This window comes from Phyllostomus discolor, chromosome 10 (genome assembly GCF_004126475.2).
Source record: "Phyllostomus discolor isolate MPI-MPIP mPhyDis1 chromosome 10, mPhyDis1.pri.v3, whole genome shotgun sequence".
Lineage (NCBI taxonomy): Eukaryota > Metazoa > Chordata > Mammalia > Chiroptera > Phyllostomidae > Phyllostomus > Phyllostomus discolor.
In genome coordinates this window covers 81974384-81998861 of record NC_040912.2, presented here as the reverse complement: position 1 = coordinate 81998861, position 24478 = coordinate 81974384, and the positions used below count along the sequence as shown (strand labels likewise).

General features: G+C 44.6%; 1 protein-coding gene across 1 annotated transcript in view; it reads left to right on the top strand.

The window, feature by feature from the left end:
• Positions 1–24478, top strand: part of PTN (pleiotrophin) — a 98539-nt gene that overhangs the window by 72663 nt on the left and 1398 nt on the right. The window contains exons 2-4 of the mRNA XM_028525467.2: positions 556–671; positions 1565–1738; positions 3978–4139. Of these exons, the coding sequence (XP_028381268.1) occupies positions 557–671; positions 1565–1738; positions 3978–4139 (451 nt within the window). The 5' untranslated portion in view covers position 556. The remainder of the gene's footprint in view (positions 1–555; positions 672–1564; positions 1739–3977; positions 4140–24478) is intronic.

The following is a 24478-nucleotide window of genomic DNA, read 5'->3' as shown; positions in this document are numbered from 1 at the left end:
ACAGTGCTGATAAGATAATTATGATCACGGGAAATGATAAAAAGTCAGAGGTACTGGTCAACACCGATGCATCTAAAGATACCAGCAACACATCTGTGTGCTCGGATAATCCATTCCTTGTGTCCATTCAAATTACCCACTAGACAGCAACACCGTGACATTTCCTAGGAATTGTCAAGAGTGATGAAGAGGACCGTGGTTACTGACATTACCAAGTGTCACTCTCAGTAAGACTCACCGCAGGAGCCTGCTCAAACGCATGCCACTGAAATCCCTTGGCTTCTGCCATTCTTGACCCATGCTTAGCAAATGGTTGTGTGTGAAGTCGCGCGTGGACAACTGTTCGATTTTGTCAGTGACGACGTGACTGATGGCAAAAGCGCAGTAACTTCAGTGGCTGTTGGAGAGAAAAGAGAGAAGTGCCCATAACTGATATCAATCATCTCAAATTGAACATTCCAGAAATGGAACATGGAGCCCTTCATCACGGAGTGCCCGAGCCTTCCTCTCTGACTTAGGTTGACACCGCCTTCTTCTGTTTCTGTTTACTCCTAGAATGCAGCCCCAACAGTACCTGCAGCAGCGTCGGAAATTTGCAGTTGCCTTCTTGGCATTCATTTTCATTTTGGCAGCTGTGGGCACCGCCGAAGCAGGGAAGAAAGAGAAACCAGGTAAGCAGGAGGGTTATGGAGGCAAGACGCTCCGTTCATTCATGTCCTTCTAATTCAACTAGGTTGTCGTCCTTCATCTCTTCCTTCCTCCCTCCTTCTATCTCTCCCCTCATCCCTTTTCCATCCCCCCCTCCCTCCTTCCCTCCCTCCCTCCTTCCTCTCCTCCCTCCCTCCTCTCCTCCCTCCCTTATTTTGTGTTTTAGGGAACCTAAGTAATATCTCCTCTTATTTCCCCCTGACTCTAAATCCTGAAATACAAATGGTGATCATTAACACAATGATTATATTAGCAGCCACTGTGTATGATTGACCAGGAATCAGGTATTTTACTCTGTTGCCTCTCTCTTCAAAAAGAGTCCTTCAGGGATGTTTGTTTTATCCCATATTAATAGAAAAGGGAAGCAAAGCTCAGAGAGGAGAAAGCACCTATTGTGTGTCACTCGCAGTCACAAGTTCGTCTGTGGAGCTGGGACTCTGTTTCCACCACAGTGACGTTATGCTGTTCTGTCTACAAGATGGGGAAGGAACACTGGCTCGCACTGAAAAAGCTAATGTGACAACTGTCCTTTCTAATGGAATGCTTTCCCATCTTTTTAGGTTTAACGGGTTTTGACCATCTTCTCTTTCATGGCCATGTGTGTTTCTGAGATGTCAGTAAATCCCTTAGCACAGCCCCTGGCACATAGTAAGAGTCAAATGAATATTAATTCTGGCTCCTTCCTCAGTTTTTCTTCTCTCTTCTCATTCCACTAACGCCTCCCAGGTTCCTTTGATTTACTAGACACTGAAGACCTCTGGGTCAAAAGCACAGACCCTGTAATTAGGAGTGAACACAGTTATGCCTAGGCGTTAAGGAGCTTTCTGCCATGTCGATGATGGGTCCTTCCTTCCAGAAAAGAAAGCGAAGAAGTCGGACTGTGGCGAGTGGCAGTGGAGCGTGTGCGTGCCCACCAGCGGGGACTGCGGGCTGGGCACCCGGGAGGGCACCCGCACCGGCGCCGAGTGCAAACAGACCATGAAGACCCAGCGATGTAAGATCCCCTGCAACTGGAAAAAGCAGTTCGGAGGTGAGCCCCGCCCTGCGGTCCCATGGGTTTGATCGACTCCCACGTCAATTCTTTTGTTCTCCCACCAAATGACCTTTTGGAGGTGGACTGCCATTTATTTTCAGCAAGCTTGTCTAATCAGACACAATGTAACACGACATTTTGCCTACCCCCAGGGTCTGTCAGCTTCAGCACTGCTAACGTTTTGGACAAGACAGTTTTTGTTGTGGGTGTTGGGGGCGGGCTGTTCTGTGTGTGGTCAGATATTTGGTACCATCTCTGGCTTCTGCCCACTGGTTTCCAGTATCCCTGCCCGCCTCCGCAAACCGTGGCAACTAAAATGTCTCCAGGTACTGCCTAGTGTCCCCTGTGGGGTCAGAATAGTGCCTTCCTGAGAGCTACTGCCTTACCAATAGGGACAAAAAATAGACTCTTGATCTGCTGCTAACAGTGGTCACTGATCTGCCTTCTCTTTCTTTTCTTCTTCTAAGTTCCTTTCATCTTTCTTTCCCCTTTTCTTTTTTATTCTCCCTGCTGTCCCGGTCTCTCTCAGGCCCTCTCTCGCTTTTGGTCCCTCTCCACCCTCCAAGGCTGGTTCATAAATGACCAAATCCAGAAGCGCCGAGTGCAGCTAGTTTTCCTAGATTTTCCTCGCACTGACTAGGTCGAGCCTCACTGGCCTCACCTACCAATTTGAGAAGGAATTTTTCAACTTCTAACTTAAAACCTACTCTTGCATACCTAAATTACCTGGTTTTTTATACTCTTGAATTTGTGTCTTTCTCAGCCATGGTAGGACATGATGCCCCAAATAGCCTCACTGTGCTACTGAAATGTCCTCTGGGTGGTAGGCGAGCGAAGAAGGACAATGAATCCCTGTACTATAATTTTCTCATTTTCTTCAACCTTAGGGGTACTTTTTATGAATGGAAGTAAGTTCTATAAAAGCAGGATGAAATTTAGGTACATTCGGTCTAAAATTGTATATGGTTACCATAAAGACCCACTTATAAAAAAATTTAAAAAGTGTATCTTAAAGGACTTGTATCTAGAATATAGAAAGAACTCTCCAAAGTAACAATCTAATTATAAAGTGGGCAAAAGACATAAATAAGCATTATACCAAAGAGGATACACAGGTGGCAAACACCCGAGAACATGTTCAACCTCTTTCCCGAGTGGGGAGGTGAAAATGAAAACTAATTAGCTATCCCTGTATAGTGTACACCTATCAGGGTGGCCAAAATTAAAAAATAAAAACACCAAATAGTAGAGAGGATGTGGAAAAATTAGATCACTCATATATTGCTGAAGGGAATGTAAAATGGTACAGTCATGTTGGAAAAGAATGTGGCAGTTTTTTATAAAACTAAACATGTATTTACCCTGCGATGCAGCAGTTTCACTCTTGAACATGGGTCCTGGAGAAATGATAGCCTGTATTCCCAGCAATATCTGTACAGGAATGCATATGGCAGCTTCATTTGTAACAGTTAAAAGCTGGAAACCACCCAGTCAAACAGACTGTGGCACATACACGGGGTGGGGCAGAAGCAGGTTTATAGATGTGAGTACGTGAAACACAGTTTATCCATAGACTGTTATTGATCAGTGACCGCATTATTTTCCATGCTGACACGTGTAAACCCGCTTTAGCCCCACCCTGCGTACCACGGAGGAATACTGCTCAGCAAGGAAAAGGAGCACACGGCTTGTGTGGACCTCTGAGAAATTATGCTGAGTGCAAAAGCCAATCTCAAAAGGTTGCACGGTGTTTGATTCCTTTTGCATAGGTGGATGGCAAAAGTTAAGATGAAAAAAGTATAGCGGTGGAGCACAGACTAGTGGTTGCTGGGGCGGAAGTTAGGTGGGCTCTGGGTATACAAGGATAGCCCGAGGGACCCTTGTGTTGGAACGGTTTTGTATGCAAATGGTGGTGGTGTTCCCTTGCATCTACGCTTGTGACAGAGTTGCTCAGAACTAAATCCCTCTCCCCCCCACACCCACGTGAGTGCACGTAAAACTGGTGAAACCTGAATAGGTTCTGTGGAATGTATCCCTGTCGGTTTCCTGGTTTGCTGTGGGGCTATCGCCACGGAGGAGACCACACTTGAGGGTCCACGTGATCGTTCTCATTTCTTACAACCACATGTGAATCTACAATGACCTCAACTGCAGAGAGTTGCAAGGGTGTGTTTATTTTCACGGCACTATAAAAGGATCTCCCAGAGATTTCTGTTTGGCCCTCCCCTGCCCGCAGCGGAGTGCAAATACCAGTTCCAGGCTTGGGGAGAGTGCGACCTGAACACGGCCCTGAAGACCAGAACCGGGAGTCTGAAGCGAGCCCTGCACAACGCGGACTGCCAGAAGACGGTCACCATCTCCAAGCCCTGTGGCAAAGTGACCAAGCCCAAGCCTCAAGGTAGGGTCCCGCTCTGCGACTGCAGTTGTCACAGGGATGGAGGCAGGGACTCAGGCAGGACCCTCAGGGGTGGAAATGCAAGGGTTCCAGAAGAAACTCTTAGGTGAACTCCCTTAAGAAAGAAACTGAAAAGGCTCCATATAGTTAGCTTTTCAGGAGGCCCCTGGAGCCCTCTGCACAGGTTGGGGGCGCTGGAATCGTCTCCTAACACAAATAAACAGTTCAGCGAAACGGGCCAGTGAAGGCAGTGGTTACAGGGTGACTGTGTCCTCCAATCCCTGAGTCGGGACTACATTCTGACAAGTGTGAACAAAGTTATAAAAATTATGAGGCAGAAGATTTAAAATGAGCCTTTCCTAGATTATCTAACATAGTTCCCAATGACATCAGTTACATTATTTTACATTTTCCTCGTTCAGTGCATACCTTGGTAAGTTCTGTGTTTCTTATACTTCTCTCAAAGCCTTTATTTGCTTCCTTAGTTTGATGAGCTCACCAGCTGCATTCATAATAGAATTTTTAAATTGTGCAGAGCTGTCTTTCTGTTCATTCCCAGAAAGTCAGACCCTGCCATCTCATCCTGAAAGTAAACCGAAACGAAGGCCATGGCCATAGTTTCCTACAAAGAGACTCCCAGCTAGGCAAAGAGAAACTCTTTTAACTCATGGGTATTATGGGGTTTGTTGTGTTTGCCCCTCAAATGTAACTATTGAAGTCCCAACCACCAGTGCCTCAGAACGTGACTGTATGTGGAGACCGGGTCTTTACAGAAATAAAAGTGAAATGAAGTCACGTGGGTGTCCCTAATGCAATCTGATCAGTGTGTAAGAGGAGGAGATTAGGACACAGACAGCATAGAGGTCAGACCGTGTGAAGGCGCAGGGAGAAGAGGCCATCCACAAGCCAAGGAGAGAGGCCTCAGAAGAAGGCAGCCCTCTCCACACCTTGGCCTTAGACTTCTAGGTTCCAGAACTGTGAGGAAATAAATATCTATTGTTTCAGGCAACCACCCTGGGGTATATGGCGGCCCTACCAAATGAATCCGGTGGGCCTCAGTGATCTCTACATTAAAAAAATCCCCTTGATCTTTGCTCAGATTTGAGCTCTAAAATGGGTCTGAAATTTCATTCTGGCCAGGTTAATTATAAGGAAAAACTCAGATAAATGAACACGAAGCTCCTAGTAGTGACAATAGGAAAAAGAAAGTATTCCCAGAAACCAGAGAGGGTTGCTTGTGCTACTGGTGGTCGGGAAGACCACGTTTCACAGCCTAGCACTTCATTCTCTGCTGGGGTTGTCCATGGAAACGGTCACCTGCACCTTCGGGACTGCCAGGTGTAGGTGGGACTACAGGTGACCTGCTGGGACAGAGACCGCCACCCTCCCCAGGTCCTGAGAACATTGGCTGGGTGTAGTGTGCATTCAGAAGGTATGACATGCAGCTGGGTGGGTACGCCGTGTGTATGTACCAACTTTACAAAATGTCACCTGTCCGGAGACAACTATACAGATCTAACGAAAATTAGTGGCCATATCTATTCAGTGAGACTTTTCCAAACTGGAAGAACTCAGAGATACCGTTTTTCAAATTGATTTATTTTTAACCAAAATGTTCAGCATAAATGTAAAATGAAAAAGAAAAGGGATTCGAGATATCTCTGCAGCAGTCTGCAGCCTTGTTGGCACCAAGGGGTCTTCCGTGGGGTTTTCTGTGGGAACCTATAAACACACCAGTGCCCAGGTGTAACCCAGGCCAACCAAGTCATCATCAGGAGCTTTGAAAATGGAAATGTTCTTTGGAAGATTTCAGTATCAGCCAAAATTGAGAGTTACTACCATAGTGTGACATCCACAGAGACCCTCCCCACACATGTGTGCGTGCACACACACACACACACACACACACACATGCTGTCTGGTTCTCTCCTATGGGTGAGGGACGCAGCCACTTAATGGGTTGGGAGGAAAAACGGGCGAGTGATTATGTGCGGGATGGCGGGGGAGGCTCTGGGAAATGCTGCAAAGCCTGGAATAAATGGGGTGCAGCTGGGACGTGACTAACGAAGACCCCTCAGGATATTTGGTAAGTACATTCAGGGAGGGCTCCTTTTCAACTGCCCTGGGGGATGGGTCCCTTTTCTACATTTTCCCATGTGGAATGAAGGTTGGCAGTTTGGTGCAGGCTGCCACCCTAAGGAGGGCGGTGAAGATATTTCAGGTGGGTAGATAGATGTTCTGTAATTGTTTATATACTGAAAATCAGAGTATAGAATTCATTGATAATGGCATTCCCTGGAGTGAATTCTGTATTTCACAACCAGTTATGAAGTTCATTGATCATTCAGATGCAGCCTTCGCTTTGTGCATAACATACCTTTGAAAACACTGAGTGCGTGGTTTGGACACCATGCTCTCTGAACAAAGCAAACTCTTCCCATGGGGGCTGAGCCAGGGAGATGGGTTCGATACATTTTCTTAGCGAGACTCACACGCCCTTTCCTTGACATGAGCTTCCTGGTTTCCGTGAGATGGAATTAGTGGCACATGCAGGTTGTGGGTATTTCTGTACCATTTTTCTGAAAAATTGTGAATGGATATTTTAACTTTCCCTTTGCGAGTCTCTAATGTTAAGATAATTTTTTTTCCGATCAGTGGAAAAGCATATAATAATAAAACAAAATCTATATTATCATTAGTATTGTTCTGTTTGCACTCGCATGTCTTGATCTAGGTGTTTGACACATATGACTGCATGACGTCCTGTATATTCCTCTGCAAGTGGATATACATTTTTGAAGGAAGCCAAGGCACACTGGTTAATTTGCCCAGGGCTGCGTCTCTGGTGGGTGACAGAGCCGAGATTTAGCTGACTCTAACCTTGTATTTTCTTCTGTGCCTCTTGAGTCCTCACATAAATCACACGGGGGTATAAGCTCACCTGCACGGGTTCCATTTTCTTTCGACCAGCAGAAGGTAAGCCTCGGAAAGCCCAGTACTGATACTCAAGATGACTCCCCAAAGGAAGGAGACGTTTTCTATAACGTTATTTCTAAAGCTGCTCAGGAAGGCATCCAGCAGAATGAAAACTGTCAGAAGGACAGGGGTCTGGCCTAGTTTGTTCTCTACTGTATCCCTGTTGCCTAGAACAAGGAGCAGCACATAGTAGGTCTGAATAAATATTTGCATAATAAATCATACTAAAGGGAAAAAGGTTTCACACACTAAATCCACCAAAGACTGGTAGAAGAGGTCATGTAACTAAACTTTTCTCAAAGTTTTACAGTTAGGAATTATTTTCTTCCTGTTTTTGGGAAAGAAGAAGTCGTCAGTGCTTTTTCCTATTTTAACTCAGCACATGGAAAGCGTAGAGGGAGGTAGGGACCTCACGAACATTGACTGGGGCACTGTGATAGGCCCTCCTCATTTAAGCTTTGAAGCAACTCTCTTCAGTACATTTTGGTTTTCCCACTCTCTATATGAGCAAGCATAGGCTCAGAGAGGTTAAGCACCTTGCCCAAGGTTTCACAGCTTGTAAGTGGTGGAACCAGGACTCGAATTCAAAATCAGACTGACACCAAGGACCTGCTGCCTTTTTTAAGGCCACCGTGCTGCCTCTGGGTATTATAAACTATGGAACTGTGTCCGTATTACATAAACCTCAATGTCTAGAATCATTAAATAGCGGCGCTTCTGGTGACGTGGCCTGTCATCGGATGTTACCTTCACAGAACAGAGGAGGACAGGGAAAATCAGTGAATCATCCAAGTTCATCCTGTTGGGTAGCAGCAGAATCGCTTCTAGGGTTTATTCTCTTCTGATGCCATTTTCTGCCCTTTTTTCGTACTTGGGGATTGCAGGAAAGGGACCTCGGATAGCTGCCAGACCTTCCCCAGAAAATAGCGTAGGGTATTTATTGTGCTTGAGGAAACCCAGTGCTCTGTTGAAAGATAAGTTTAATTATTTCATAGCACAGCCACTGAGCTCATAGCAAGAAATTCTCTTTCCCCTCCATTATCCTTCTCATCCGACACATGATCAGTCTCTGTCTTGTTTGTCTTCTCTTTTGTTTGTTTGTTTGTTTGTTTGTTCGTTTGTTTGAGAGAACTCCTTTTGCTTGGCCTCTTTTGTTCAGAGAAATGGTAGTGGATTACTATGCAAACCACACGATTTTCAGTGTGCAAACATCTGCTTTAAATTTTAGAATGGATCATAAAGGTGTGGGTAAGGTGGGGACCACCCAGCATCAACTGGAGGAAGGACTGGAGATATTGTTGTGACTTGGTTACTAATAACCAGCTTAAAAGATTAAAAGACTTGCTTGGCAAGAGAGGGTGCTTAATACCTAGAATTGCCATCAAACTAGGAAACTACAACCTATCTAATGTGCTTTGATTAAAAATGGCCTTATAATTCATCAGACTACAAATGGCCTTAAAAATTCACCAGTGGGACGGCATTGCCTCTCAAGGAACAGAAGTGTGCCTTGCTATTGCTAGCAGTATTGTACGGACTCTAACTTTAGCATTAGTCCACAGTTTCAATACACTAGATGTCAAGGTGGAAACTCTTACCTAACGACCCCCTTGTGTTGGAACCCCACTGAATTTGAGGAGACTTTTGTCTTCCACATCTATATCCTATGCCTGGAGGAAGAGTCTTGACGCTCTTACGTAGACATAAGAACTGAGAGACGCGCCATTGGAATGCAGCTCTCTTGGGGACAGGGACAGGATTACTCTCGGGGAAGGTCATTGATTGACTGAAAGACTGTAACCAGAACCTGCTTAATTGCTGCCAGAATCTCGCTGGGATAAACTGATGAAATGATTTATTGTGTTGGGCACATGAGATCTTCATTTCTTAAAAGAGATTGAGAGTATTAAGATTATTAAGAACACCCTGTACCTGTTGGGGATGTTTTACAGCAAAATCTGCTCTAGCTAGTTAAGTAGAAAAGGGTCTACTCAGGGGTATTACACAGCTCACAGAATCTCCAGGAGGGCCAGAGGAGGAGCCCTGAATACTGCATTTCCAGGAAAAGGCAGCAAGTCCCAGAGAAATGTCTAACCACAACCCATGTGGCTGCTGGAATCACTCACTGCTCAGCACACGGGATGCTGAGAATCACACACAGGAAACTCCACCATCGCTGCCCTCACTCACAGAACCAGACATTCCCATCTCCTTTCTTGCTGTTAGTTTTCAGTCTCTCCAAATTTGACCATTTGTTTGCTTGTTTCTGGGTCCTCATTTCTGTCTCTAAGACTCACTTATGTGTGCCTGCTTGATGGGAACTAAGTCACACATAAACTGCTGCAAACAAACAAACAATCAAACAAACAAGCACATAAATGCTGCTGCAAGGGAGTCCAGGAAATGTGTCTTTACCTTTCCAAGCTGTAAGGGCCTTGAACTGGTATTTGGCGAGCAGTCCGCCAGGGGCTGTGTAGGGATGTCGGACAGTGCTGGAGAATAGTGTAAGACCTCAGCCTCTCTCCCATAGGGATTGATGGGCATCAATGCCATTATGTGGAGAAAAAGTTGCTGATGTTATCTTATATTGGGGACCAATGGGTACTCCATTGTGGAGACAGTTAGGTCTCTCCTCTTTGGAGCCATCGCTAATGTTCTTTTCCAGTCTCCGGTGATAAATGCACTGTGAACAAGTGGAGAATTTGGAAACGTGGGTCAGTCTGTGCTTGACGGCTCCGTAGACAATGTCCGAGCAGGTGTTTCTCAGTGGTCCCCTTGGAGGATGAGCTCCCTGTGGAACTGAAATTTGGCCAGGCCAGATGGGGCTGCCAGGGTGGGGAGCTGGAGCCTACAGTCAGTCCCATCTGTGGGAGCAGGGCAGCCCCATGGACCAGGCTTCCGGTGGCTCGCCACTGGAGTGAGGAGTCTGGGATTTTCCCAGGTGCCACAGGTGACGTGGCCAAATGGTCATGGTGGACCATTCTAGAATCTCGAGTTTTTCTCAACATGGAAATTATTAGTTGTTACTTTTTAAATAAGATCCGTCAATAAGGGGTATTGTAAAACTCCTTTTGATACCAACAGGGCGGCGTGGTATGATGTCAGTCTCCAAGTTTGCCTGGATTGAGGGAATGCCCTTCGTCTGGTCCGGTCAGTCGGACACAGGAACACACGGGTGGATGCCTTTGTGACAGGTGATCCTGGGAAGAGTGTTAATCCCTCCTGTAGTCCTGTCCACCAGTTCATGGGCTGCTGTTACCAGGCCCTTGCTAAATTCCCCTGCTCACGATAACCCTAGTTCCTTTTCTATCTCCCCAGACCCTTCTGAAAGCATTGCCATCTCGCTGCTCTTTTTTCTGGACAGCTGCCTGGCCCTCTCCTAGGTTCGACAATCCGTCTTCCAAGATCAAAAGAATGGCAACTCTTAAAGTGCAAGACTCAGCTGTGTGCGGGACACAGCTTTTGGCAGCTGATTATTAAATGGGAAAGGGGGTCAGGAAAGTGATATTCCCAGCATTCTCAATTCTCTCCCCACTAAATAGGTTCTTTTGTTAGTTCTTTTAAAGATAAAAGAAGTTCCCCAACACTTTCTTTTCTATTTTCTGGGCTCTATGTCCCTCAGGAATGAGTACGGCAACGTTCTGGGTGAGCTTTGCTGGGCTGGGGACCTCTGGCTGTGTTGAGAGAGGTGAAGGGGCAGAATCCCACCACGCGCTGCCAGCCTGCGATGGGCTCCCTCCCCCGGGACTCTGGATGGGGCGGGGGGCGGGCTTGATGGTGGCTGCCCTTGCATTTGACCAGCAAAAGACAGCTGGGATGCCGTGTGGTAATTTTGTTCTTGATCAGAGGAAAACACTCGTACTCAGTTTACTTTTAAGGTTTTGATTTCTTGATTCTGCTTGTGAAAATCTTTGAACATCTGCATTTTAGTTTATTTCATTTTATTTTGCTTTTGAGTCTTTAATCCATGTAGAGTTAATTCTTATATATTGTGTGAGGAAGTGATCCAACTTCATTCTTTTGCATGTCTGTCCGGGTATCCTAACAACATTCATTGAAGAGACTCTCCCTACTTCATTGTACACGTATTCTTGCCTTCTTTGTCGTATATGTGTGGATTTGTTTCTGGGGTCTCTATTGTGTTTCATTGATCTACGTGAACATCTGTATTTCATTTCCCACCCATGCTACTATTTGGGAAGTGAGAACATCTAATTCTGCTCTTTTCGTATTAGAATGAAATCTGTTTTGTCTTCCATAAACGGGAATCTAAAATGAATGCCTTTTACCACTGCTGTGAAGATGAAATGAGGTCATGTATACAAATATGCCTGATAAATATGCAGTATCTTTAAGATATTTCCCTTTCTTCAAAATGAACTTTTTTAAAAGATTTTATTTATCCATTTTTTAGAGAGGGAAGGGAGGGAGAGAGAGAGAGAGAGAGAAACATCAATGTGTGGTTGCTGGGGGCCGTGGCCTGCAACCCAGGCATGTGCCCTGACTGGGAATCAAACCTGCGACACTTTGGTTCGCAGCCCGCACTCAATCCACTGAGCTACACCAGCCAGGGCCAAGATGAACTTCTTGAGGTGGGTTTTCCCCTCAGCCCTTCAGGCAAAAAATATTTATAGTGATTACAATAATAGTAAGCATAGTTAATATTTATTGAGAGCATAGTCTGTTTTGATTATAGCTTAGTATGTCGTTTATAGTATTATGTGATCGAATAGGCACAGAAACTCTGTGAAACAGTTACTGTTATGACCCCCAGTTTTACTTTTGAGGAAAATGAGGCTTAAGGAAATTAGATGCTGGGCACACGGTCACACAGCTAATCAGCAGAGGGGCGGGGACTGGAGCACAGGGCGGTCCAACTGTAGAGCTGTCTGCACACCTCCTTCCCCTGCATCTGTGCAACACGGCAATCCCAGTTTCCTATCTAAGAAGGATAATGGATGTCAGGCCCACTTATTCTTTTCTAAAATCCCTCCTTGATCCCTCCTTGGTTTCCCATCAGCAATAGAATCCGACCCTGGCTCCAGACATCGCCCAGGTACCATGCCCAGCCACACCAAATCCAGGGTGTGGCCGCACGGGCCGTGACTTCTCACACATCTATTTCTCCATGTGGCTCTAGGAACTTGAAATGTGTTCTTCTCCTGCAGTCTATGTATTTCCTTCTGTAAAGCCTGCCCTGTTCATTCAGTAAGTATTTATTGATGGGTGCTATCTGTTAGAGTTAGCCCCAGGGTTGAATTAATGAGCTCTCTGGACCTGCAGTGGAGCAGGAGGAGAGAAGGACAAACCCCAAGGTACTGCACAGAACGACAACTGCTGTGAAAGTCCTTTGGCATTGCTTCCAGTTTAGTCATTCATTTATATACTCTATTGGAGCCTTCAGTGGAGCCCTGGCCGGTGTGGCTCAGTTGGTTGGTGGCGTCCCACAAACTGAAAGGTCACAGGTTCGATTCCTCGTCAGGGCACATGCCTGGGTTGCGGGCCAATTCCCTGGCTGGGGATATGTGGGAGGCAACCAATTGATGTTTCTCTCACACATCAACCTTTCTCTCTCTCACTTTCTCCCTCCTTTACCCTTTCTCTAAAAAATAAATAAATACAATCTTAAAAAAAGACTTGCGTGAAGCAGACAGTACATTAGGAGCTAGGGATATTCCTTTCCTCTCACTACTCCATTGTAGTGATGGTGATGGGTAGAAAATAGTGACAAATATAAGTAATTTAAATGGTAACTACATATTGGAGTGAGTGGTCTTAAGAACTGAAGAGCCAAGAGCTAGAGTGACTAAAGTGAGGTGGAGAGGGGGCTAAGTGAGAGTAACCAGGGAAAGCTTCCTCCAGAGGTAACTTGAACCTGGGGGAGGAACTAGCCATACTAGTGTTCTAAGAGAAACTAGAACACTAGAACTAAGGGGAAGTTCAAAGTCCCTGAGGCCACAAAGAGCTTGTGTTGTTCAAAGACTAGGAAAGAGATCAGTGTTAAAACTTGCAGGGGAGAGGGGGATTTAAGGGGACTAAATGATAATGGAAAAAATACAACTGCTCAGAAAAACTTACCAGAGTTCCCTCCTCAAGCTTTCAGCTGCTGGGAGGGGAGGGCCCACCTCTCTGGGAGGGGTGGGCCCTCCCACCCCTCTGATAAGACATTCTTTCATTCATTCCTCCGTAGCCAGTGCCTATTTGCTGCTCACACCCATGAACACCTTGAGGTCAGGAGCCATATCTCACCCTTGTAAGTTACTATATCTCATGGTCCCTTGTCCGTGACAGGAACTCAATGAGTAGTACTGACTTGAGTGAATGAACAATGAGTCCAACCACACTGTCCTGGTCTGACTCCCTAGGACCACCACTCACTCACTGGATGCACAGTGTACAGAGACATCACTGTCACAGCGCAGCTCGCTCACCCGGAAGGAGACTGACTCACCCGGGTGTCTTCCGCCCATCCTTGCTAATCAGCTTTTAGCCCTAGTCGCCCGGACAGATGTGAGAACTAGGAACTGTACCGTATTCGTAGGGTTCACTTCACACTGTCTGCTCTCGTGCCCCTTGGTAAATTCCACGCTCAGAGGCTCATTATCTGCACACACGCAGCAGCTAGATAATAATTAGTCTTGAGGAAGGCTGCATAATAGAACGATGCTCACACTAATTAGTTGCTGGGTTGAGGGAACTTCTTTGTTTATTGACCCCAGAAGCTTTTGTGCTTCTTCCTCTAACTTCTACCAGATTGAGAATTCCCGCTTTGTGTTTTAATTTGTAGCTGTTGTCATCAGCATGTCCTGAGCGCTGGAAACGCTGTTCCCATTGATTATTTATGATGTGACAGACATTATACTAACCCCTTAGACTATATTGTCTTGCTTAATCCCCACCGCAGCCTCGCGGAGGTTTGTTCATATTTTGCAAATGAGGACACTAAGAGTTGCGGCTTGCCAGCCAGTGAGGACTCAGGCTTGAACTTGAAGCCACGACAGTCCGTGTCCAGATGTCTTTTCTATTATTATACCAGTGATTCCGAAATGGAGTGCCTCCTACTCTTTGGGTATTCTAAAAAGAAATTAATAAGTTTGGTTTTTGTTTCAATGATCATCCTAAGACATTAATATAAGCATGCTTGAGGGCATCTATAATGGAGTGATGTCAGATAACTTTTGGCCCCAGCTTGTCTTTGTGTAATAGTTGCCTTGAAGCAAATGTTAACTCCTAGTGCTGCGTTTGTCAGACTGGGTTCTTTTCAAGGGGCTGCTCTTCTTGAGAGTTAGACAAAGTGGTGCAATGCACCTGTTACACCCAATGGCCTCCAGGGCAGGACCCGGGAGTGGATGCTGGAGGACCGCCTCCTCCCCACCCTGAGACACAGAGTCACTCTGGTGCCCCTCAGGCCCTGGAGCACCGCCGTCCTGGTAACCAGCACTGCCAGTGGGGACGCTTCACGCACTCCCAGTGACTGGAGCCAGCTTTGTACTGATGCGAAACCTCTGGGAACCCGCAGGGCAATCAAAGCAGGCTGGCTGTTGCTCAGCACACAGAGGCGGGGAAAAGAAAAAGCTAAAGACTGTCTTTCTTGAGAAGTAAACACTATTTTTAGAAGGGCTAATCAGAAATCCAAAGAGCAGGAAGCAGATAAAAAGCGTTACTGGGGTCCTCCTGCACACGGGGCGCATGGCCCGGGGCTATGGGTTGGAGGTAGACACTTTCACAGCACTCCCTCTGGCCAGACTTGCAGAGATTATTTTTATTCTACAGAAAATAGAAAACATGATTTTCAGATCTTCACTCTCAGACGCAGAAGGCTAATCAATTAAGCTGCTGTGAAAGCTGTTGTCTAAAACATGTGGGGAAGGCCAGGGGAATTCCTTCATCCCTAACCTTTGCTGCAGCTGGAGTCGGAGCACCGGGTGCATGGGGCCCGGGAAATGTGTCTGCGGCGGGGAACGTAGCTCACCTGCTTGGGATCTGGAGGACAAGCATGGAGATGGGTGAAACCACCCCTGAGTATAAAATCCCATGCTACATAGTACCAGAGTCACATATTGAAATGATCATGTATTTAAGTGTCCTGAGGACACACAAACAAGCTCACCTGCATTTTGCACCTCTACCACTAATGAGGGTGTGCCGAAAGACAGGGAAATTAAATACAGTGTGGATGTAGCTCACCGATGTGTTAGTTCACTAGGGCAGCTGTGACAAAGTACCACAGACCGGGTGACTTAAACGACAGAAGTGTATTTCCTCATGATTCTGGAAGCTGGAAGTCGGGGATCAAGATTTCTGCAAGGTTGGTTCCTTCTGAAGTCCGTGAGGGCAGGATCCGTCCCAGGTTTCTGTCCTCGGTTCATAAATGTCTACCTTCTCCGTGAGTCTTCACGTTATCTTCCCTCTGTGGGCGTTTGTGTTCAAATTTCCTCTTTTTATAAGGACACCAGTTATATTGGATTAGGGCCCAGCCTAATGACCTCGTCTTAACTCAGGTACCTCTTAGAATGCCCTGTCTCCCAATATGCTCACATTCTGAGGGATGGGGCTTAGGGATTCAACATGAATTTTTGAGGGGGACTTAGTCAGCACATCACAACTGAAAAGAGAAACCTCTTTGGCAGCAAACAAAACGTGATTTATGGGGCCGTACCTGCTGAAATTTTAAATATTCTAGAATTCGTGCCTTTCCCCTTTTTCATAAATCATGATTTAATTTTTGATAAGTGCCAGTCATGTGTGATGAAGCATCAGATACGATAGAAAATAATGATGTGCCAAGTGCGAACTATTTATTGTTGATAATAATACACTTTCATTTCCGACTTGGGCTACTAGGAGAATTTATGACATTTTATAAGCTTTCTGTGGCCTCAATATTGCAGAAACAAAGCTTTTACACATTTAAAATCACGTCAGAAGTAAACGCTTCTCTTTCCTGTTTGGGGGCGGAAGAAGTCAGTGGCCCTGTGTGTGGGGAGGTCACTGTCAAGAAGGTGAGGTCAGCAGCGGTCTACACACTCAGGAAGAGGCAGGTGCTTTTGCTGAGCACAGGAAACCCCGAACATTGGTTCCCCCAGTCCCTGGTTCTGTGTACGTGTGTGTGTGTGTGTGTGTGTGTGTGTGTGTGTGTGTTCGTGTGTTCACGAGTATAGTTAGAGCCACTAGTATCACCGGGTGTGACAGCCTGTAACAACTGTCACAACCACCACAGGCGCACACCCCCTGAATCTCTACCATAGCCACCAGAAGGGCGTGCTACTGCCCCTGTGTATTCTATTGGTGGACAAAATTATCCTGACATTCTAGAAGCTACCCATATAAAGTGACACATTCTTTGCAGAATTTACCTTGTTTTAACTATGTTTGCTTCTCTTCAGTTTTATTTAATACTTAAAAACATTGCTTTTGCTGAAGGTGAAAAAGACTGTTTAGCAGCTGAGTGTTGAATACACACACACACGCACGCACGCACCCACGCAACTTTGGATCTTCCTCTGTAACCGTCTACAGGAGACAAAGCCCTGGATTAAGTGCCTCTGATTCTCATCTGCCCTGCTCTTCTCGCTGACTCTGAAAGAAAAAATCCACAGAAACGTTCAGCTTTATGTTTTATGCTTAATGTTTGTGCATTCCCAAACGAATGCCTAGGTTTAGCTAATACATCAGTACGATGTGGATGTGGTGAGCTAAGAAGCAGGGGTTTAGCGTGGTGAGTGTGTACCTGGTACACACATGCATCAGACACCCACACACGCCTGACTCTACTGTACACAGAAGTACACCGATCGCCCCTTGTTTGATGGGTTGGAGAAACTAATAGTTACCTGAAATGTTTCCCGCAAAAGAAGGGAAATGGAGAAACGGGAGGGAAATGGGCTGAGAAAGCGGCGGAGAGGAGCCTCAGGTGAAGGAAGAAGGGCTCTGTCTACAGATACAGGGTTCGCTGCTTTGGGAAGTGACCGACATACTGCAGGACTTTTGTTTATTAAGCTTGTTCTGTGTGGTTGATGAGGCAGTTTCCTCGTGTCCTCCGCTAAACCTTCGGTGAAATCCACACTGCTCACCGGTGCCTTCAGGGCTGAAAGTTCTGTTTGGAGGAGATGCAGTTCAGTGCTGAGTCACCTCAAAGGGAAGTGGGGCAAAGCAGAGGTTCCTTAAAGGGTCTGAATGCATTTTGCTTCCATCTAGACACAGATGTGTGATGTCTTTTATTCCTGTTTCCTTGATATCGGAAAGGCAGATGGTTGAGAGGGAGTAGCACATACTGTTATGAAATAGAGACTGGTGAGCAACATAGTAGGTGGCCAGTGAGATAAAGAACAGGTACCAGCCTGCGGGCAGCATTGAGGCACAGTCCTGTGCATGCAGATGTGTCTTCCATTGGTAATTCTTGTCAGATGTGTGTATGTATTCCATACGTAGTTCCAGAAATAAATGCATCGAGTCCATAAAAGAAGAAATGAAGTGAGCGGTATTACAGACTATGAAATCAAAGACGAAACAACAGAACAGCAGGAACAAAGACATCAGATGGGACCATATCTGAGGGGGATAGGTTAAGACAACTTGTTTAAAGGTTATACTTTTGATCGTTAAATCAAATTTTCTTCCTGCATTGTGGCACTTATGACATACTACCCGGTTTAAACTGAAATGCTGGGACATTCGGTGAATGGTGCCGCATCAGGAAGCCTAGCCATCCAGTACTGAGATCCCAGGCGGATCTCTGAGTTGCACATTCATGATGCAGAAAGCTTTATTATCTGTTCCGAGGCACAGCAGTCTCACCGTGCATTCAGGGGATGTGGTGACTGGGCAGGTAATTCGAAAGCGTGGATCTGTTCGCAGGTAATTCGAAAGCGTGGATCTGTTCTCTTAAATAGATTCAGGAAGCCTTAGGAGGATCTTGGTGATCCCCAGGATCTGGGGCGTGTCTATGGACACGGTGGGTGGTAGCGCTATTTGACAGAGATGTGCTCCCTTTCCTGACTCATTTGACGTGGTTTGTTGGATGAGTCCCCACAGGCAAGCCAGAGTGGTCTCTGTGACATGCCTCCAGCTGTCCCCGTCTGCTGGCACCCTTGACCTCTGAGTCCGCAGTGCCCTTCTCTGAGTGTCCATAGCTTCTTCATACGTGAATTCTACCTCTTCGAGGTAGAATCTCCTCTTCTACTCTAGTGAATAATTCTTCCCATGGGTTTACTCACCCAAAGCCACCTTATTTGAATCAGTAGCAAATAGAGGTTGACTCATTTTAGTTAAAGTCTGAGATCCTCTCAATCACTTAATCTCTTAATTAAAAAAAAAAAAAAGAAAAATGTTTTCTATATACACAGCAGGCCATCTGGAAAAACAAAAGGAAATAAGATAAATTTATTCCAGAATTCTCAATTCTTCTACATTTGGAATAATATCCCTGCTCAAGGTCTTGGAAAAACCTTTAAATTGACATCTTTCAACACCTACTCACAGCCCTATTTCTTCCCAGATTTTCTTTAAGATTTTATTTATTTATTTTTTAGAGGGGGAATGGAGGGAGAAAGAGAGAGAGAGAAACATCAATGTGCGGTTGCTGGGGGTCATGGCCTGCAACCCAGGCATGTACCCTGACTGGGAATCGAACCTGCGACACTTCTTCCCAGATTTTTCTAATGTTGAAATGGGACTGGGTGTTGCCCTGTACCAACTACATGGCAGTCCCATTGCTACAAAGGCCTGTGAATTGACGGAAAAGAAATGAGGCATGCTATTTGAATATCCTTTGTCTCTTGAGAACAGGTTTGCTGTGACAGGCTCTTGTATATGTTGCTGATAAAAACTGAAATTAGTACTTCCTTTCCAGAAAGAAATTTGATAATACACAACTAAAGCTTTAAAAATATGCTGGCCTCTGATCCAGGAGCCCCTCTTCTAATAATATATGCTAAGGCAAACCTTAAACATATTGTGACTTGTGTGCAAAACACACATTGCATCACTATTGACAATAACAAACACGGAGAGCATGCCAAGTGACCAACAAAAGGAGCAAGGTTATAAAAAATATGGGCTGGAATGTCATAAAAAACACTATTTGGTTATGTTTCAAAGTATACAAAGCAATGTTGGAAGAAATAGTATAATAGAATTTTATGTATAATATACTTCATCAACTGTCAATATGTTTCTAGTTAAAGTATATCTTACATATATTCATAGAAAGAAAACATAAAAGCTACTACTGTTAAACCTCTATATTGTGAAGCTGGGAGTGATGGGTTAACATGTATGCATTTTTAAAATTGTTCTATACAGGCTCTTATTACTTGCAAAAGTGGAAAATGAATATGTTTTAAAGAAGAATTAAATAATTCTTCCCTTAAGGCAAAATCTACTACAGGCATACTTTTTCCCCCTAGTAATTCATCCTCCATGTGGATATTCTGTTACATCATTTCTTCTGCAAGGTCACAGGAAACTAGCAGCAAGAGCAATAGGCGTTGAAGCCATTCAAGCAGCAGTCACATACCCGTGGTCTTTAATATAAATACGTACTCAGAGGGTACTTTACAATGTTGAAAGACCTTCACACAGAGCAATCTCGAAAGCATTACTGTCATGGAAGCTCTGTGGCTGCAGTATTTAATGTTGTTTGCATTATATCCCAGCATCTAGAACAGCATCTGATAAATAGTGGATATAGAGCATGCATCTGCTAAATGAATGTTTTGTTTTGTTTTTTAGTAACAGTAGAATGGGATCTTAGAGGTGGTAATCTCACATGATGTTCCTGATGGTCCTCTGAGGAGGACATACTAGGTGTTATTATCCCCAGTCTAAAGGAAACAGATGCAGAATGATGGATTTGCCCAAGATCCCAGAGCTGGTATGTGGTAGACATTGGATAAAGGCAACTCCCTCGGTGAAGACCTGGTTCTCAGTGCAGTCCTCACGCACTCGTCTCCTCATTGCCTTACTACACAAATGGCCACGGTGCCTCTTACTGCTTCAGTGTCTAGCAGGATTTTATTCCATTCAGGATGTAAACATTTACAGGCTCAGAATTCATTGTTGTGTGGCTCCTCTGCCGTCTTCTCACTGCCTCTCTTCTTACCACAGTTGCTCTGCACTGAGCGAAGTGTCTGGGTTTTGAGTTTTGTGTTTTTTTTACACAGGATGTGGTAAAGATGGCGCTCCAGGTGCTAGGATTTATAGCCACGTGAGCAAGAATCCTTTCTAGAATATTTCTTTTTAGGAAAGTCTTAAGACTTTCTGAACACTTTCATACATATCTTAAAACAATCTGCTCCTAATAAAATAATGAAGAATTTTACACGTACTGTGAGAGAGCTGAGCACAGGCCTTTTTAGCAACTTTCTTCCAGTAACTCAAAAACTACCCAAAGGATACAGGCTTGTGAACCAAAATAAATTGACAAACAAAATAGAAACAGAGGCATAAGTAGAGAGAACAGACTGACAGCTGTCAGAGGGGAGGGGCATTGGGGGACTGGATGAAAGAAGGTAAAAGGATTAACCAAAAGTCATAAACATATATAACACATAGTATGGGGATAGCCATAGGGAAAGGGGGTCAGGAGGGAGGTGAGCAAAGGGAGGGAAATGGGGACAGAAACTTTCTTGGGGTGAACAATGGGTGCATAATGCAGTGTGCAGATATTTTATTGACTTGTACACTTGAAACTTGTATGGTTTTACAAAACAATATCACCCCAATAAATTTAAAAAAAACAACAAAAATGAAGGGCACCCCTGTGAGTTTGCAGGACAGTGATGTGCTGGCTGAGATCATCCGTGGGAACAAGGACAAGGCCCTTCTCAGGCAGGCACCCTTTCCTCTCACACTTGACAATGGCTCACTTCCTGTTTGCGTCCCCTTCTGCTTGGAGAGGAGTGATGTGAACCCTGGGATGTTATCTGACGTGTAGCGTGAATGTACCTCCTTCCGCTGACGTGTCTTTTCAGTGTGAACTAAGGCATCCTACTGTGTCACATCAGGGTCATGGTGGTCACGCCGGCTTGTAAAACCTTTGACAGTCGCTGCCGCCGCTGTGTGACTCAATGACAAAGCACTTCACTCTGCCCTGTTAAAGCCCTGCTTCGGGCCTGTTCATGATCCTCCTGCACGTAGCAAAGATTTCTTTCACTGTAACCTTGAAAGGCCAATGAAACGGGACATCACTTTCCCCCACAGAGTTAGCACAGGCTTCTACTTTACAGACCAAAAAAAATGAAAGTGTTGAGAATTCATGCATTTATGTTTGTAATTTTATTCTCCACAAATTATTTCTGTTTGAAGAACTGAAATATCACAAGATTCTGATAGAACTTACACTCCCTACTTTCCTTGGGAAATACTGTTTTTTATATACTAATGGAGTGACTTTTTCTAATTCCAATTCAAGTGTTTATTTCTTTGTTCTATGCTCCCAGTCTTATCATGGACCAGGCACTGAGGACAAAGATGCAAAAGAATAGATATGGTCTCTACCCTCGTACAACAGAGGAAATGCATATTAAATGCTTAGATACGAAAGTAATAGTTCAGTTCTAATTTTCATAAGAGCATGACAAGAGTCCCAATGGAAGTATCTAACTGTGGATGGAACCTGTTTTGTCTCGGAGCTCTGTGAAGACTTCTTAAGGAAGAAAGACTGGAGCTAAGATCTTAAGGATGAGTAGATGTTGGCTAAACAAAGGTGAGATGGTAGGAGTGAAAGACACTCAGGTAGACAGAACACAATGTGCAGAGGCTGAGATGGAAACAACCCAGGACAATTCACAGGACCACCGTAAGGAAGATGGTGTATGGTGAGCCAACGAGGCATGTGTTTTTGAATGCTACAGACTTTATTTATTTCACCAAAGATTTACTAATCCACTATATTGCACTGCGCACTGTGCTATGGGCTAGGGATATAACAATGAGTAGAGATTATGCCTTCTTACTACAGCTATAAGTGCTCTGATGGGGAAACAAAGAGAACAGGCTTCTGAATAAGACCAAGAGGTCAACACATTGGAAGGGGTGTCAAAGCTGGTACCCGAGAAGCACTCCCTAGATGGAGGTACAAGGGGAAGTGTGGGGTTGATGGAACAAAGCGTGGGTTTGAAGGCCAACAACTAGGAGAGAAAAATAATCATGGGCTTGGGAAACCGAAATGAGTGTAAGTGTAGAGAATTCAGTAAAAGAGGGTGATTTAAACAATGAGAAAGATACAAGCACAAACTAAAACTAATAGGAATTCACTCTAGATGTAGTGATTAATGGCTGCAGAGGTCAAGTGTCAGGGAATGGCCCCTCATCTGGTTCTGCTGCTGGATCGTGGCAGACCTCGAAGAGTCGCTGATGCTCCTTTGGTCTCTATTTCTTCCTTCTTTCCATAGGGCAGTGGGACTGGGTTCTCTCCATAATACTATTAGATTGTAGGAGGTCATAGATTCTATAATACTATATAAAAACTATCAGGTAGGCCGGGTAAAGCTTGAGAAACTATTCATAAGTTTTGGAGGACACAGAGACAAGCAGTCCATCAGCAAAATGTACATGCAAGTCACACACACAGAAGAGAAAACCCCTGCTTTTGGTCAGAAGCAATATTACCGACTCAATTTTCTTTTTTCTTTTAAAAAATGTGAATACTTTGTGATATCAGAAATCAAATTAACCTCATGCAATTGCAAATTCCTTCATCTTTCCATGGATTTTACTGAAGAATCATTTTTCCTATTTAGATTGAACCCGAAGTGGACTTGAGCTCTGCAGTGTGTCCAAGGAACGCCATAATAACCTGCCAGCTGCATCAAAAACATCAATTGATTGGCAGGGTGCAGATTAAATGGGCAGTTGTGCTCGATTTCTTGGTATTTAGCAAGTTGTTAATTAATGAGTATAAAATAAATGTCAGGCTCAGGTAACAGAGAGAGGGTGTGCTCTTGCTTTTACCTGGGAGAATTGAGGAGAGAGTCCCATCCCCGAAGTGTTCCCTGAAATGAACAACTTACATTAGCTAGATCAAATAGTGTTTACTATTCAGAGTAAGTTCAAGTTTTATTAAATAAATGTATTCATAATCTTATCAGTGTGGCGCCCATTCAGATTTATGTATGAAATAGGGAAATGCTAGCCAAAATATGCAAATTATTGCTAGAAACATCCACGCTTGCCCAGGAAAGAATTTGTAGAAATTGAGACAAGGGAAACCAGAGTTATATCCTGGTGAACATCCTAGATTATTCCCTGAGGGATACCATTCTAATTTACAGCTGTTGCCTAAAATGTCAGTCAAAGGCTGGGAATTATTAAATGTTCAGATATTAAACAGAAAACCTTGTTTGACCTTCCGGTATCTTTGAACTTGGGAATTCTGGCAGGTGTCTTTGAGCTTGGAAGTTCTGGTTATCTCACCTTTCATGAATCAAAAGAAGAAGACCTAGTGACAAGCAAATATAGAGAGAGTGAAAGTGTACGTCTCTTTGGTACAAGAAGGGGAAAGCTGAAGATACGCACAAACAAAATGAATACACATGGGCAGCAACTGAGCAGGATTTGAGCAACTCCTGACCCGATTGTGTCGGGTGCAGCCCCGAAGCTTGAGTAAAGGAAGCTTAGGACAGGTGCTTTGTGCAGAAACACTCCTTTGCCTAATTTATGATGAACTTCAGAACTTACCTGAAGAGGTGGTAAGGATATGAATGACAAAGGTTCAAGCTCTGCTTAAGTATAAACTGGGATTTGTGCTTTTGTGGTTGGCATCATGGCCCCTCTCAGGATGAGCTTTTGGGCCCTTTTGGACACAGGCCCTGTGATCCAGGGAACAAAGCCCTGGTCCCCGCTGGCCATTGCTCTTGTCCCGGGGTTCCTCTGTGGTTTAGCACACTCAATGACCTGCTCAGCCAATATATCCAGATGATGATGAAGGATATTAATTATGCAGAGAAACGACTTCTTGTTCTTAGTCTATTATCATGTTAATGATAAACTGTTAGCCTTTACTGATCATATACTATTGTGCGATGTTCTGTTTTCAGTGGATTTTGTACAACTCATCTCATGTGGGTATTCACCCTATGAAGTGGTACTATACATATGTCCATTCATAAATGAGACATCGGAGATACAAATACATGAGTTAGCTTTCTCACAGTCTCATAATAGCTCAGGGATGGAGCCAGGATTTCAACTCTGGCCATCCGGCTCCAGAGCCTGTACCTAACCCGTATGTTTCTGCCACTGCTGTGGACCAAATGGGGGAAGGATCCTAGAAGCATTTAGCAATATCCTTTCACTGGCCAGCCCTGTGATTCTGACCAGTATCATCTTTGGAGCCAAAGTTGTCATGCCCTATTCTATACTGC